The following is an 18,743-nucleotide window of genomic DNA, read 5'->3' on the forward strand; positions in this document are numbered from 1 at the left end:
CACATTTTCTTCCTCCATATTTACGCACTATAAAACTATGAAATGTTTTTAAAATGTTTAACTACAGTATTAGGGAACGCCAAATCACAGAAACCATTAAACTCACACACAATAGTTATTGATATCAGTATTAATTTTCACATTCACTAAAATGGGACACGGTAGACAGTACAAAAAGTATTTTAAAAATCGCGGTAAAATAAAATCATACGTTCAATAGTTAATCATGCCAGTTTTAATGTGATAAGTACACCAGACAGCAAAAAAAGTATTTATCAACGATTGCGGTAAATATTCAACTTGTATGCGATAAATACAATCCCGCGCAATGGCCCGCTCGGTTGAAAGTCTGTCGTATACTGCGCAGTCGCGGCGCGCAGTTCAAACTGATTTCTGTCGACCGGCAAAACTTGGCCGTACGAATTGGTTCGAAACTTTGGTGATTATTTTATATTTAGAACCAATGCTTTTAAAATATGTCATAGGTGGCAGGAGAAGGACAAATCAGGCCAAATTTACGTGAAAAAATCAGTCCCGTATGATAAATATGGACGCGGTGACATCGATTTATACACATGCGCATTGCGAATTTGGCCGATTTGTACAAGGTGTGTGACATCGGCGCCGGCCGGGTTAAGGATGTTTGAAAAACTATTGCTCTTTGACAACTCAGCAGGTACTGGTACTGTCCGACAAGATCTAGGCGATAACCGGAAGTCGCTATAGTCGAAGTGCGATTAACTAAATAGGAGGGGCTTATTAGTTCACAGTTTTAACACATTGACAAAAAGATCCTGTTCGACGGTATATTCCAACATAACACTTAACTCCAAAATCATGCAAAATTGTAATAAAAATGCTATGATGTATTCTATGCGTTTAGTATGAAATAACACTTTTAACGGTCGTTCAACCAGGTGTATTAATTAGATAACCGTTCGAGCTGTCATTTTAGTGTGATGTTAGTAATATCACACTGAGTAACCACAAGTTCAAACTTCGAACGAAACACGGGTACCAACTGCCTTTTAGATAACAGGAGGTAACTGTTTTGCACACAGAACACATCTTTAACATGTTGGTGTTATGGAGTTATGTAGTTGGAATAGATCTGCTGGTGTACTATTTTATGCCATTTATTAACATTAGGCCATTTAAGCATTTTTTTTCTAAGTCATTCGCTTTATATAAGTTAAAACTTTTACATGAACATCAACAATATATAAATACCTACTTAATTGCGGTAATTCAGAAATGATATGAAAAACTAGGTTATTATATTTCATGGATATTATCACAAGCTTCATTTTGTCGATACTTCATCAAAGAGATATTTTACAGTAAGCTGACATTTTAAAAGACCCCTTGTATTTTTAATATCAATTAGATTTAACTTTTAAGATCAAATAGAAAAACTTTCATACGAATTAATGACAATCTGAAGGACATCAGTTTAAATTATTTCTTTGCTTATTGCACTTATTTCTGAGGTCCATACATGTTACATGATATTGCATTTTATTTCTAAATATTGACAATGGGCCATTAAATTATTGATGAATGGTAGGTAGACGATGTTTTATGAAAAATGTACAAAAACGGATAGTAATTAATTGTTCTATTTACAATATAATAATTTTAAAACACTTAAAGCTTACAAGCTAAAATAATATTGCAACCGCAATTTTTCAGGTTTCATTTTCCAATATAAAAAGTTAAAATATTGTTGATATTAGTAACTATGGGTCGTATGCATGAGATTCCCAAATACTTTATAGGCTAAATACTGCTCATTTGCATGCATGAGTGCAAATGTAATCCGTTGTTTAGTGACGTCACGATGTGACGTCATAATGTATCATGGCGTCCATATAATGGCAAACTTATAAAATTTCATTCCCCGATCATTAATTTAAAATTTTTAAATTGTAAATGTGTCTGAAAGTGTGCGAACGGTACCATATAAATTTAATAATCATAAATGAATAATTATTATGAACTACTACGATAATTCTACTGTACGAAAGGATAGAGTATTCCCAGTAAACACTTCCATTTGGTGGCAATACAAACAGTTATATTATGACTAACTTCACTTCATTCACTTCTATTATGAGATGTCAAAACGGAATAAGAATAAATTAATGACAGAAATGAAAATGGATTTAGATAATAATATGTAATGATCTCTGTATAATTTTATCATTTATACCAATCACCGTATGACACTATTGATGTTACCAGTGTGTTTTGAGAGTTTAGCCTTGTTTATTACAGTTATCTTACAATTAACTAGGTAGGTAGGTACCATAATATTTTGAAAGAATGCAGAATGCTTCCAATTCTTCCAATTGCATATATTAATGCCAGACAGAGCAGTAGGTACCTATCTTTGCGGTTGTTTAACGGAGGTATTTTATCTTAATCTTACGTAAATCCATCTTATCTCTCCATGAGAAATACTGCGTTTTTTGATGTAAGCGAAATACGAGAGCATTGTATCAGCTACCTACTATCTAGATTATAGACTATGGATCAAAATTATACGTATTTTGTAAACAGCACGACTAGAAACTGTTTTTAAAGTTCGCAAATGTTTTACAGAGTCTACAAAATGAACGAGGGCCTCAAGCAAACGTTTTTTGTAATGAATGCATTATAAAAATGACATTTGAAAGTGACAGATGAAGCAGCCACTTTGAATGATGTGTGACGTCACATTGCTTACGTCACAAACAGTGCTGTACGCTATATGGTGGAAAATCGGTTAAATAGCTTATAAAGAATTTGGGAATCTCATACATACGGCCATATGTATATATGGTAACATCTATTCACAAGCTTTCGGACTCTTAGCAAAGAATTTCAAACTCCTCATCTGAATCGTCGAAATGTCTGTCTATGTCATCAAAATCTGAAATAAAACAAGATATTTTATTACACTTTTAATGCAAACTCAAGTTACATTTATTAGCTATTAACAAAAAATTAGTGACATTTAATAAGGTCCCGGCATTTGAGTTTTTAGAATTGACATCTCAACTGAATCGTAGGAGTACATTGGTGCGGCCAGGTCACGAACACTAGAGTTCATGAGTAGACGCGTCTGTCTTTGGTGACGGATATCTTCATGGAAAGGCGTTTCATATGGCTGGGGCATGTACTGCAGATACCAATCGAGAGTGTGACGACAACACCACTGAAGAACAGTCCCATATGTTACGTCATCGTGCCTAACCCTTTCTTACCTTGCAGCATCTTGAAGGTCTAATATGGTGGGTGGTGATTCGATGCGGAAGTGTGGCAGGGTGAATTAAGTAAGTAATGCAATGCAATTATATAAAGCAGGGCGGCACCATGCCCAACTATTAGGACCCTAAAGTATAGAAGAGAGTATTTTTAACGCTTCGCATCTTGAAATAGACCAATCTACACAGGAACTAATAGTCACTCTGGTGACCACACGAAATTAAACAATATGACACAATAATATCTTACTTATATAATTTGCGATCCCGATTTTTCGAACAATCTAAGAAGAGTCTGACCACTCTAATCCCACTCCTATTTCATTCAAAGATGCACTTAACTAAGACCAATACAATTTTTAACACATTAAAATGATGGTACACAAAGTCCAGTTTATTGTCCTAAATGACCTAAACCTAACCTAAAGTTTCAAATTGTACTGGAATGGTTGTTGTAGCAATGCGTAAATTTGATTCTAAACTATAATCACTTAGTTTGGATCTATATTTCGATGTAATAAATTTCATCGACGCAAATGTTTGTTCACATCCATATGTACTACCAAAAAGTGAGAGAATTTTTTTAGCATGGTTACTCAAAATGGGAAACTCATTACGTTTTAAAACTGTTTTGTAAAATTCTTACATCGATGATTCCATAAATTTTAGTTTGAGATCTTGACGTTCTTTTATGCCTAAAATATCCATTTGACATATCTCCGGGGCAGTTTCAATATTGATACAAAATGGAGATGAATAAACGTCAATATAAATACCTTTCTTTCTGAAATCTTCAAACCTTTTTTCAATATCACTATACAAATCTTGCAACTCCTGAGAGGACGAATCACAACTGAATCCACTGTATTTAGACAGGGTGGGGAAATGGGAAGTGTTATTTACTTTAAGCTATGCTATCCATAGAAATAGTTTATTTTTAAATGACCGTATGTGTGCGTAAAGTTGACTCACATCTTGATTTTGTAGTTTTGAATTCAAATTGTACAAATGATTCGTAATATCGACAAGAAATGCAAGATCTACAATAAAATGTTTATCTTCCAACTCAGCAGCAGGACTCTCTTTCATTTCCATAAATATTTTTATCTCATCTTTGAGTGCAAAAAATCTTCGAAGCATTGATGCCTTCGAGAGCCACCTAACTTCGGTGTAGTGTTTTAAATCAGAGAATTCCGATGCGACGTCAGCTAGTAATTCTTTAAATTGACGGTGGTTCAGCGACCGCGATTTGATGAAATTTATGCATTTTACTACAACAGATATTACATTACTAAATTTGATTGATTTGGACCACACATGTTGTTGGTGTATGTTGCAATGGGATCATGTCCGATTTTAATAGAGCAATAACACCTTTATTTATCCCTATCATCGATGGTGCTCCGTCTATGCAAATTCCACTCAATTTATTATATGATAGACCAAATTCGGTCATGGCCGTCCGAATTTCTTTAAATATGTCCTCTCCAGTAGTGGTATTCTTCATGTGGCATAATTTTAACATCTCTTCTGTGATATTAAAATCTATGTCGATTCCCCGAACAAATATCAATAACTGAGCAGTATTCGTTATATCCGTGCTTTCATCAAAAGCTAATGAAAAATATTAAAATTGAGATATTAACTGTTTTAATGTGGTGGCAATATTAACGGAAATGTCTGTTATTCGTCGGGATACGGTTCGAGCCGATAGGGCTATGTTAGTAACATCAACACTTTTCTTGGGACACAAAACACAATGACATCGCGTACGCACTCTTTGATGAACTCCCCTTCAGAGTAAGCTTTTAAATGTTTAGCGATTCTGTATGATATTAAATAACTAAGTTTCACATTTGCGTTTACACTGTCACTTTGTAAATTTTGACCAGGAAGGCTTTGCGTCATATTATTTATAATTTTATTCTTTCTCTCTTGTCCTTGAAAGTTATCGTATTCTGCGTGCCTTTTTGTGTAATGATTTTTTAGAACGCGCTCCCTAAAAGAACTGTTAATGTACATTTTTAAACAGATTATATTGTTTTCGCGTTCAATGGAGAAATACGAATTTTTCCAAGACTCTTTATAATCACGAAATTCGGAGCTGTTTTACATTTTTTTGGCTACTCATTTTACTTAAATTCAATAGAAACACGGACAGTCAAATGATTTTTGATTGAAATGATTATGTAACATGCGGTAGTATAAATACATACACCGAATTAACTTGTAACACAACTGCTTACAAAGAATATATTTTTGCACTGGGGGGACACCCTAATTTCAACTTAAGGGAAGAACAATACCACTATTGTTCCTAACCTACCTTAAATTTTATGACTTACTCATAAAAAATGAATATGCCTGGCAACAATATACAAAAAAAATGTGTTAACTAATAAATACATATTTTTTAATTAACTATTTCTTTTATTCAAACGAATAATTCACAAGATTTAAGAATATATCATTCTGATTATTGAACATTATATTATTTAGAAGAACACTAACTGAGAGAGTATATCACAACCAATAGAAAAAACTTTCTTTGAAAAAAAGTAAGCCAACCGGTCGGGAATCGAACCCGGCATCTCCAACGGGTAAACGCCCCAAACTAGTCGCATTCAGCCATTATGCTACGGAAGACATACTAATGACGACAAATATTTAAGCTATTGGCTATTAAATACCTACCACTCAGCGCTCTTCGAAATCATGTTACTTCGGCAATCGATTTTTGTTTATTAAATCAAAGTAGGTAGTTATTTTACTATTACAACGATTACTAACCGACGTCTAGGAATTTCTCCAATATTTTTTAAGCAACTTCTTGTACTTGCTAATAATTTTTAATTAACTATTTCTTTTATTCAAACGAATAATTCACAAGATTTAAGAATATATCATTCTGATTATTGAACATTATATTATTTAGAAGAACACTAACTGAGAGAGTATATCACAACCAATAGAAAAAACTTTCTTTGAAAAAAAGTAAGCCAACCGGTCGGGAATCGAACCCGGCATCTCCAACGGGTAAACGCCCCAAACTAGTCGCATTCAGCCATTATGCTACGGAAGACATACTAATGACGACAAATATTTAAGCTATTGGCTATTAAATACCTACCACTCAGCGCTCTTCGAAATCATGTTACTTCGGCAATCGATTTTTGTTTATTAAATCAAAGTAGGTAGTTATTTTACTATTACAACGATTACTAACCGACGTCTAGGAATTTCTCCAATATTTTTTAAGCAACTTCTTGTACTTGCTAATAATTTTTAATTAACTATTTCTTTTATTCAAACGAATAATTCACAAGATTTAAGAATATATCATTCTGATTATTGAACATTATATTATTTAGAAGAACACTAACTGAGAGAGTATATCACAACCAATAGAAAAAACTTTCTTTGAAAAAAAGTAAGCCAACCGGTCGGGAATCGAACCCGGCATCTCCAACGGGTAAACGCCCCAAACTAGTCGCATTCAGCCATTATGCTACGGAAGACATACTAATGACGACAAATAACTACCTGCGCTGAGTGGTAGGTATTTAATAGCCAATAGCTTAAATATTTGTCGTCATTAGTATGTCTTCCGTAGCATAATGGCTGAATGCGACTAGTTTGGGGCGTTTACCCGTTGGAGATGCCGGGTTCGATTCCCGACCGGTTGGCTTACTTTTTTTCAAAGAAAGTTTTTTCTATTGGTTGTGATATACTCTCTCAGTTAGTGTTCTTCTAAATAATATAATGTTCAATAATCAGAATGATATATTCTTAAATCTTGTGAATTATTCGTTTGAATAAAAGAAATAGTTAATTAAAAATTATTAGCAAGTACAAGAAGTTGCTTAAAAAATATTGGAGAAATTCCTAGACGTCGGTTAGTAATCGTTGTAATAGTAAAATAACTACCTACTTTGATTTAATAAACAAAAATCGATTGCCGAAGTAACATGATTTCGAAGAGCGCTGAGTGGTAGGTATTTAATAGCCAATAGCTTAAATATTTGTCGTCATTAGTATGTCTTCCGTAGCATAATGGCTGAATGCGACTAGTTTGGGGCGTTTACCCGTTGGAGATGCCGGGTTCGATTCCCGACCGGTTGGCTTACTTTTTTTTCAAAGAAAGTTTTTTCTATTGGTTGTGATATACTCTCTCAGTTAGTGTTCTTCTAAATAATATAATGTTCAATAATCAGAATGATATATTCTTAAATCTTGTGAATTATTCGTTTGAATAAAAGAAATAGTTAATTAAAAATTATTAGCAAGTACAAGAAGTTGCTTAAAAAATATTGGAGAAATTCCTAGACGTCGGTTAGTAATCGTTGTAATAGTAAAATAACTACCTACTTTGATTTAATAAACAAAAATCGATTGCCGAAGTAACATGATTTCGAAGAGCGCTGAGTGGTAGGTATTTAATAGCCAATAGCTTAAATATTTGTCGTCATTAGTATGTCTTCCGTAGCATAATGGCTGAATGCGACTAGTTTGGGGCGTTTACCCGTTGGAGATGCCGGGTTCGATTCCCGACCGGTTGGCTTACTTTTTTTCAAAGAAAGTTTTTTCTATTGGTTGTGATATACTCTCTCAGTTAGTGTTCTTCTAAATAATATAATGTTCAAATACATATTTGTTTGGTAACTATTTTATGATGTTTAATTATGGTATTTTGTATACTTGTAATAATTATTTTAGTATACCTATCTATTATAATTAAATAATATTATGTTCCTCAGAAATAAAACATTATACAGAAAACACACGGAATAAGTAATTAAAATCATATTAACGTGATGGAATAATGACAAATTTAATTGAATCTAAAAGAAGTGTGTTTCGATCGCTCACTAATCATCTAATACTGTCAACCTCAGTGTTTCCCTCTCCACTAAACACTTGCAAACGGAATGATTTTTTTACTGAAAATTCTGTGGGCAATTTCTAGGTTAGCATAACTATTTGAGCTCGTAAAGTTGTTTCATCAAATTTAATGTTCAATGAGCTACTGCTACAGCTTTTTTAGTTGCCGTACATTATTTTTATTAGTACCTAACTAAAGTCAAGAGTATGCAGTATAAAAACGAAAAGTATTAGCGGCATTGTTACTTACCTATATTCTTTTCTAGATTGAAAATTTCGTAAACAAGTCAACTACTGTTTTATATGATGATAATAAGCAATTATTTTGACAAACATTTTTTATTTAGGTCAATTTTCGAGTTGAACATGTTCGTGTCAGCCGGCTTTTAGTGCAACTACATAAGTTGTATGGTACAACAAGTACGTATATTGAATATCAAATACTTGCGAATATGTTTTAAATAAGATAATTTCGCTTTTTTGACTGAAAAAGTTACGTTTTCCACACCTATACTCGGGTCCAGTGCTGTTTTGTTCAGACAAATTTAATTTTTTACTTTAAGAATTTTGCAGTTATATTAATAATCAAGGACACAAATAAATTTTGTGGTTTGATTACTTTTTGTTCTTACTCCGTCTTATCTGTTATGAATCATGTGTTGACACTCGAGTTTGCAAATTGGTTCATCAATACGTATCTCTGTCTTATTCCTTCATTGACTTATGCAATACTGTAACATGCGTTAGAAAAGGACCGACGTATATAATTGTGACATACCATATGGGACAATTTTATTTAAAATACTCTGTTTCACCTGTCATTTCATAAATAGGTATGGATTCTGGGCACGGTGCTGACCTCTGATATAAAGTAAAAAAAAACATGATTACCACAAGCAATATTAAATGAAAATGGAATACCGCAATGTCTATTTGATAAATAATTTTGCTAAAAGAACAAACCATCGAGTGCTCTTGCTCCCAATTCTTGTTCTAAATCTGTATTGTTTGGACCCCAATGCTTAGGACGCTCTTGACAAATTTCAAATAGTGGTTGACTCTCTTTCATTAGTCCATTTTCAAAATCTTGGCATAATTTTTCGAATTCAGCTTGAGTTCTGCATAAGAAGCACTGAAAATAGAAATTAAGTTATTATGAAACCTCTCGAGTATTGGAGCAATATATTGAATAATATATTATCGCGGAGTTGCTGCCAAAAGTTGGTAAGTCGATAATTCAGGTGATAGTTAATAACAGATTATGTGTCTTTATATAAATATGTATCAAGGTCATCCAAGAACATGCACAAATAAATTAGCAGTATGCCTAATTTTAGAGGGAATGTCAAACTTCAAATTGCAATTACTCCATTACATGATTTTAAGACTTACCAACTCTTGACAGTAACCCCATGATATACATATTCTTTTTAGCACTACAACAGGCACAAGCCTTGAGGCCCAATGACAGTAGTGTAGTAATAAAAGTAAAACAATCACAAACTCCCAGGTTTTGAGAAAATCAGATGATATATTGTGACCTCGAAAATCCGAAAGACCTCGGGAATCGGGCCCGAAGCCTCCGGATGAAAGGCCAATGCCTTACGCACAGGACTACGAGGGCCATAATAAACCATCAATTAGGAAACAAATTATTTAGTGTAGCTTACTGAGAAGACTAAAAAATTCTGTCTATCGGGACGACTAACTGGTGCAACAATGGGTCGCAACGTCTTGAAGCTAAACATCCCACCAGTGTTTTCTTCCACCCAAGTCTTAATAGACTGTCTAGATATGAAGAAAGCAAGCGAGGATTCTGCTGCAAAAGTAATAAAGTGACGTAAGGTGAACGGGTGAATGGTAAATATGTGAGACACTCCGGCTAATGTGTTGACAAGAGAAGGGAGGTGCGTAAGTGGCCGAAGGTCGATGCTGTGCCATATTTGCAGCTTGCAGCAAAATCGCTTAGACCAACTCGGTGCCTCATACTCTGCTAAGACATGAATGAGAGTCAAGGAGGTACATATTACCTCACCACTGACACAACCTTTCCCTGTCTGCTTTCTTTAAACCCAGGCAGGCTACGGTTAAAAGCACTGATGGGATATTGCAAATTTATGACATTGCGACTTGTTGCACTGGCTAGACATCATAATATGTTGGGAGCTTAACGTAGACGAGATGATAAATTAAGCATCTATTTTGAGTCTACACGCTGATGCCCATGTTTTGAACAGAAGACAAAAGCGACTTTATAAAATATTGACTTTTGTTCTATCCACTGATTTATTCTATTCTAAATCTTGTGGAGCGGCGTTTCCCAATTAAATTTAATAAGGTCTTCTCTCAATTAAACAATAATTATAGTATCAGATTCTTAGTTTATTATCATTTTTGGGACAGAAAAACTTTCAAAATCCTTTGTAGGTATGCATTACAAAATGGAAAAAAATATTATCACTATTACGAATAAATTTAAATCATCGGTTCCCATCCCATGGATCGCATGATTTCTAGAGGGTCGTCAGCTACTCTTAAATTATGATGAAAAGTAACATTTTCATACACTAATTTATTCCATGAATTCTATGAATAGTAAAAAAAGGTAGCTATTTTATTTCACGTATATTAACGCCCACGTTGGCTGACCAGCATACACGTCGGCTTATAATGTGATGGGTCCCAGGTTCAAATCCTGGGTCTGGTATATACACATATTGTTTTTCAATCTATGTTTGAAGTCACAGTATGGACTTGATAGGTTGAGCAAGTGGCTAACTTCCATTTTTCATAAAAACAAAAATCTGTTGATACAAAACCTCCTCTCTGTGGAGGCCCATAAATCGCACCATCGCAACTAAACTGCCACAATCCAAAAAACGTCAAACAGAGAAAATCAGCTTTGAAGTTTTTACCTTTCGCATTTTTGTACTGTGTTTTTGAAATATGTTTAGATATTGAATGAGGTTTTGACTTGAATTTGATGACTTAGAGATATGAAATTTTCGGTACATATACTATGAACGATAGACAATGAAACGTAGTAATTAACTCAAAACGCGTAGATTTGGACTTTTTAGTTGCGATGGTGCGAAATGATCTTATTGGGATTGGACATGGTCAAAAAAAAAATAAGCTGCACGAAGTGTACCATGAATTCTTCAAATTTCGATTGTATTATAGTCCCTTGGTTTCCGCGGAATACCAGTTAGGATACGCTGCTGTAGAACAACACACTGCCGTTAGCGATTATCGATATCCAATGTAATATTATTTTTCAGTAAATGGCATTGAACTAATACTATTGAAGAATAAAAGTATAGCCTTTGAGTCATACTACATTTTATTAAATGGGATAGACACTCACAACAGCTACTGATGGATCCATGTCCAGTATAGGAATCCGGGAGGCATATTTACAATGATAAGTTGAATCCATCTCTGTTTCATCATCTGTTGTTTTTTTCTGCAACAAATAATAATTATTGTGATTAAGTTAAATTATGTATAAACAATTTGATACAGGGGAAATTTATGGAGGGGATTTATATAAACCGAGAGATTATGTATCGAGTTACAAAAAAAACTTAATTTACCTCTATGTAACCAGCTCTTTGAGTCGTGTGTGGGTCTAAATAAAGGACTTCTTCTTCAACACAACCAATGAGATACAGTGCTTGATTTGGTTTGCCACCGATTACACCAAGAGATTGAGGTAAGCAAAAACACATCTAGAACAACAAGATAATTTAAATACGTTATTAACGGAAACAATATAAGTTTTAGGCAAAATATTTACACGCAAATGTAATGGTTATTATAAAGAAAACATAAATCACCTTAAGCCCATTGACATAAATTGGATTTATAACACTCAGACCGAGTCTCAAAGGGATGATCAGGAGTAAAGGTTTCCACTCTTCGACAAACTGTTTGGGTTCACTGCTTTTCTTTGCTTTCTTATCATCTTTGCTTCTCATTTTTTTCACTTCTTTCCGAGATATGCACAGTTGCTCTGTTTAAGCAAAAACAATTTCAAATTACATATTATTATAAAATAGAAAAAACTATCAGGTGCCAGTGCTACGTGTCAACATTATCGTAGATGCGCTCAATGCGAATAGTTAATGCAAAGGCAGATAGAGAGTGTATGTGTGTGTCTGTCCTGTGCTATGTTGGGCTACGTTACAGACAGATAAATCAAGACATATATATAATGTAATAAATGAATAATTGATATTTATTAATTGACTATATTATGTAACCCAATTTCGTTTTAAAACTGACTACTCGTAATCAACATTTTCACTATTGTACAGGGAAGCATTAGAACTGAATAAAATAGGTACTAAAGCTAGCCATTGGAATCTGGTGACAGAGACAGATAACACTATTGGACTTGCTGGTGCCATGACACCATGTCTCAATACAATAGTGTTGTCTGTCGCCAAGTTTGAATGACTGGCTCGGGGATCCCCAATCTTTTTGGTTTAGAGGAACCCTTAGGATATTTTTAGAGTTATAGTTAACTTATTTTAAGTGCTTATGAGTACAACGTAATAATACGTAATGTAAAAGATATATTATAAATAATTTATAACGCCATCTTAGAGGAAAGGGGTTTCCTTACCTGGCTGACACGAATTAAAGTCCAAATAGTAAAACTATAAAATAGATGTGTAAAGCAGTAGGCAGTGGCATTGAAGCAAAGTGCCTATAAAAATAGATTAAAAGCGTTGCGTCTTGCTCACAGAACAGATTAATAAATAGAATTCAGATAAGCTATACCCTACACACTATACAGTACATTTTGAAACAGGGTTTTGAATGTGTGAGTGACCTACGAAAATGAAACACACATTATAGACGTGCAATAGAGTGTGTTGCAACCTTCAAATACAACAATTTTGAATGAGCGTCAGTGCATAAATCGAGAGCAGTTATCAGAACGAGCGACAAGCTTAGAATGAAGTATTCTTGACACGTGTTAAAGTTTATCTCATATTCTTCCACAGTCGAGATTGGTTGCCTGTTACTCCATACCCGTTAGGTATTTCAGTTCCCATTAATTCTGTTATTCCTGGTCTACCAGTACAGTAGATTAGTGCCGCAGGCGAAAATTTTGATAAGCTAGTTCTTTTAGCAAGCTTTTAGCTTTTTTTTGTCTAAACCTTTAGGGCAAGTGTAGCAATAAATCATTATTGCTGTAACTATAAATGCAAATTTTAAGCGCTTTGACAGAAACAAAATGAACAATATGTAGTATGTAGCGACGGTCATTATCGACAATGGATTTCTCGATTTTTACATTAAACTTAAAAACACTTCAATGCCACGTTAAACCATTTTTTACTCTATTACCAAATTGGTTTCAAGGTGTAGCTTTTACGAATTCTCGTTGAGTCCCTGACATACCTCACAGAATCCAGTTGGGAATCGGTAGACTAGCTTAACATGAAATTTGGTTACGAGTAGTCAATTGATCATTATCGATATTCATCTTTCAAATAACACCTATTGATTATTTTTGAATACTTACTAATATCGTTTTTTACTATTGTATTATCCAGTGCAACATGAATGAGCAATGAGCTCCAATTATCGTAAACCACCAATTTCCTTAAAAAGAATAATAAAACAGATTATGTATCAGCCCTACATTGCTACATATCATGTTGTCATTGATATTGAGTGATTCGTCACAATTATTGTGGTGACATCATCAATAATCTGAATTCAAGATAGAAATGTACATGAACAGTAGATAAATAAAAAGCTAGAATTCAATGAAAAATATCAAGATTGTTAAAATGAGATATTAACTTACTTGAGAACTTGAGCAACCGTGTTGGGGCCAAACCATTGTCCGACCTCTTTACCTTCACTGGCCCCCATAAGAGCTATTTGGTGAATGGAAAATGGCGCCTGACGGCGCTCTTCAAATTTGTGAACGACTTTTAAATAAGTCGGGTCTCTAAAAATTAATAAACATAAATTACAGTAAAGAACAGATTTAAAAATATAATTCAGCATCATTAACACCACAGTCTGGATAAAACCTTGGTGTTCTCAAGCTAACACCATTCATTACACTGTTACTCTTCATTAGCCACTTCAAAATTCTTCATACTTCACACTCGTTCTTCTCAATTCTACGATGATGTATTGTGCGCAATACTTAAACGCAACATATTGGTGTATGCTATGGTATCCACGTCTTTAGTTTGCGATCCCAGGGTATTTATTATGAGCAGCGTTGTCATTAGCATTTTTCTTGGCAGATCTAGCACTTTTTAAAAGACATCTAGGTTGTAAAATGTACATATGGCGTGTGGTGTTAAATCAAGCATTTATCGACACCAGAAACAGTTTACAAAAAATCATAAAAACAGAGTTGTTTGAAAATCAGCTGGCTTTCGCATTCATACACGTGTACACTTCAATACACTATCTAATGAGAATTGTCTATTTTCTGTATGTATTGCGATTTTCATGTCTTTTTTGTTTCCGAGTTTCCCATTCCAGTAATTCAGCACTATCAGTGTCATTAATAGTGAAATTTCCTACCTAGATAAAATTAAACTTTTCAATTGGACATTATAATGATTATAAAAACTATTAACAGAGAACTTGGACGAAGCCTTTGCACTTGTTTACACTTAAAGCTTCTTGTTTGCGACATATAATTATCCAGTTTCATAAAACATTGTTTACCCTTTTAAATGTATCATTCGTTGGCAGTGGCGAAGACTCCATACTAGGCGATTATTAGAAAGCCTACCTTCTTACGAAAAATATTTTTTATTATATTGACATATTAAATAATATAATCACATAATAATATATCATTCAATATGCCCAACATCTATCGTATAATTATCATAATAATTTTACAATCTTTTCCCCTATTTCAATAAGCAACATTTATGGCATGTCTCGAAAGTTTAAAAAAATAAGCGACATCTCGTTTCGCTTCACATATTGTATGGATTATGTTTGCGTGAATCGAAATTTTTTTTAGATGAAGATTGTTTCTCATAATTTCAAGACGTCTGCGACGGCCCATACAAATCGTTAAGCTATTTAAGGAGCGCTTACATAATTGTGTAAGTGCACATTTATTCAAAATATTTAATAAGATAATTTAAAAAAATAATTTCTATGGGATTCAATCACATATAATATTGATTGTTGTTAAAAATACAAAATAATTTATCTCGTGATTTTTATTTGTCATTTAGTTCATTCATAGACTAAGACAATTTATTCAGTCAGTTATGTCAGTTGAAATAATATGATATTGTACCTAAGTCTGGGTTTTAAATATATACTTAAGTATTTTAGAATGTCTAGTTTTACGGGTTAAATTATAAATTGTCATGGAACAGATACACAACAATGGATTTTTTCAAAGATGACAATATATTTTGAGCATATCTTGCGTTTATACATGTTTAGGAAAATACATACATAATTCAAATTGCTTAATTTTATACCATCAGTGAGCTTTTGAAATTTCATCGATTTTTCTGTACCTACCTATTCATCAGTAGTAATATCGGATTATCTTCTTATTTCCCGTAAATATATCTAACATGTGTGCTTTCTCCACAGCCTACCAATTTCCAAAAGTCACCCTTCGCCACTGCTCGGTGGTGATAAAAAAGAGAGTACAAATGGATGAATGTGGCTCTATTAGAAGGGATGATTCAATTACTATGCTAATTCTATAATAAACTACTAAACAAATTGAACAGGTATTTGATATCAACGACCTTTTCGTTTACAATATAGTTCAATTTTATTACCGTGTTTCTGGGGTCCAACACCAATCATTGGACATGTGTGTTTTAACCAGGGCTTGGGCAAGAACCATTTGTCCACATCTCAACATACATCCCCATCCCTTGTCAGTGGTAAGACCTTCATCTCCAATAGGGACAAAACCTTTTCGATATGTCAACCATATTATAGATGTTATATCACGTCGGATCCTATCAAGTTCTGTGGAATAAACAAAAACAGTGTCACACAACGGAAAAATTGACAAAAAATCTATTCAATGACCTTTGTCAACCAACCTTGTACGACGTTATATTTTTTTCCCAATATCCATACAGGCTCCTTTGTCTGGGGAATATCATTTGGTAGAGCGATATTTGCGTCGTTGCTTAAATAAGGTAGGTCGAATATTGCTTCCATTATGGTATCATTATTTTTACTCTTGCAGTGATATTAACGTCCAGATCTGTCGTACGATTTACAAACGATGATATTATTTTGGTCTGGGTGACAGTCAGCTGTTGACAAAACACACATGTCGCCCAAAACCATAGACTAAGAAAAAATATTTGTTTTTAATTTACTAGGAATACATGAACGAATCGATAAAGCTTCTGACTTACGTCTTTCGTAATATCGGAAATTAAATTCTGGAATGGAGTACATAATAATTATGTATTATAATATAATAAATAATGTAAATATTTTTGAAACACTTAAGTGACAAGGCTTCCAAAATATAATAATACATTTTGTTAAATTGAGTGAGGTCAAAGACATCTAATCTCTTTGGGTGAGGTACAAAATTAAAGGGTTGTAGTGACCATAATACTACGTGATGGAATCACTGGGTTTGATTGACATTTTACGCTAAAAAGTTTTTATTTTTAAAATAAATTAATAGGTCTTTAAAAACATTCAAAATAATATTTTTTCAATTTAAAGATAATGTAATTGAAAGAGATAGGTATTACATCTAACGAGGCTCGAAAGCTTTCATATTTTTATTTCACTAGGTGGAGAGCCCATCAAAGGATGTACAAAATAATGTTTTAATACTAATTGTTTATTATTGGGAAATGTCATCTATAATATTTAGGAACGTGCCTTACGCGAAATATCAAAAAAAGATTGTCCAATCTCCTCATACAGTCGCAAAATATAATATTGTAATATACAATTTATTACAATAGGTACATTCAAAGAGGTTGGATGGTTGGTATAACATTTTTTCAACCTTCTTTTTCAAAACTTCTAATAGGTACACTTTTATATGCTTTACAAAATGTTCTCCTTTATTTCAAATAATTTTTTTCATGGAATTGTAGTTTGATAGGTTCTCTCGAATGTATAGGTACCTAGTTAAGATTTATATCCATAAATGTCTAAATTTAATGTATTTTATGTATAAAAAGATCGTTTTCCTAGAGAACAAACTGTTCTAAGCTTGAAATCTATTGTATTAGGTAAGTACCTATATCAATGGTTGACACTAGTTTCGGCTTATGTGGGTACCTAGTCATAATACTAAGGCCAATTATTATCTCGGTGTATGACGAGTGATGACTTTGGATGATGTACATTGTACATAATATTATTGTATATCTAGCGCGAAGCAGTAATTGTCCAGCTACGCATGAAGCCAGGGTGGGGTGTTGTTATTAAACATTGTAATAAAAAAATGACAACATGGTAATTTTATAATATTACTATTTAGATGAGAATAATATTGGAGGGGGGCAATTTTGGGTTGACAACCGGGCGGCGTTCGTCCTTGGTGCGGCCCTGCAACTATCAACTAAATTTGAATTACCCACCTATTAAAACAACCTACCTAATTAAACTAGTAGTAACTACAATACATTTAAATACTATACCTACTGCATTTCACAAAATACATATTTATATTGAACTTTGAACTTTAAATAGAACGGAATGTCGTCCTCTCTCTGGTTTCAGCGCTGAAGAGTGTAGGTAATCAATAAACATGGCGGCGCGGAAAATTCGCCGCTTGTTTTCATTCTCACTTCTTTGAGATTTAACAATACTGAATGACGCATTGTGCTCATGGAGTTGTGTTGAGTCAAACAAATGTATAATCGATATTTCATTACTAAATTCAGTCTTTACGATTGAATTATTACTGAAATAGGCTTTGTTTTCCCTCCAGCTGTCAGTTAGCTGTCATGTGGGCGGATCTGTCAAAATTGTACCGTATGTTTTGGTGAAATTATCATAAAAATCCATGACAAACCTTCTTTAGCACGAGATAAATGGTTTAAAAGGTTCATATGCTGATATCCATGTTATGGTGTTGATTCCATGACTACATTACCGTCTATCTGCATTACCAACAAAAATGATAAAAGTGTCAATTATTATGGTCAAAATACTATTAGAATTTAAGAAGTTTTGTAATAAAATGTATTGCTATTGAAGTAAATTTACCGTAAAAAGTTTGGGAATGACTGTTTATTTAATAAAAACTATAAGTTGCAGTGATCTCGGTTATACTAGTTCAATGTTAATACGTTTGAATATTATCTCTTCAAAATAATAACACAGTTATTCAAAAAATTAAATAATAATAGGTAGATACATATTTTAAATACCTACGCCAATATTACTCACCTACTTAACGAACTATAGGACTAAAATATCAAAGCTGCCTCTAAACTAAGTTCGTGTTAAAGTATGAATAGGTAAATTAAATACCTACCATTATTTAAAAAGTAGGTGTTCTCGTGTTCACAAAAACAATGAACAATACATTATTATAAATGCCCACCAATATAATACTACTCAAATTAAATGTGCTATAATAATTCATAG

The 18,743-nt window shown here is 33.3% G+C and overlaps 1 protein-coding gene across 1 annotated transcript; it reads right to left on the reverse strand.

Moving 5' to 3' along the window:
* Window positions 1–1,169: 1,169 nt before the first annotated feature.
* Window positions 1,170–16,468, reverse strand: Atg4a (Autophagy-related 4a). The gene is made up of 9 exons (XM_085955277.1): window positions 16,211–16,468; window positions 15,938–16,133; window positions 13,957–14,103; window positions 13,669–13,748; window positions 11,969–12,144; window positions 11,726–11,860; window positions 11,497–11,595; window positions 9,093–9,261; window positions 1,170–2,914 (listed from the first exon to the last, which is right to left on the reverse strand). The coding sequence occupies exons 1-9, from the start codon at window positions 16,329–16,331 to the stop codon at window positions 2,853–2,855; spliced, it is 1,185 nt and encodes a 394-aa protein (XP_085811403.1). The 5' UTR covers window positions 16,332–16,468; the 3' UTR covers window positions 1,170–2,852.
* Between the last annotated feature and the right edge of the window lie 2,275 nt (window positions 16,469–18,743).

Source organism: Rhyacophila brunnea, unplaced genomic scaffold, assembly GCF_057557595.1.
Source record: "Rhyacophila brunnea isolate RB1 unplaced genomic scaffold, BYU_Rbru_1.0 scaffold_5, whole genome shotgun sequence".
In the NCBI taxonomy this organism is placed as follows: domain Eukaryota; kingdom Metazoa; phylum Arthropoda; class Insecta; order Trichoptera; family Rhyacophilidae; genus Rhyacophila; species Rhyacophila brunnea.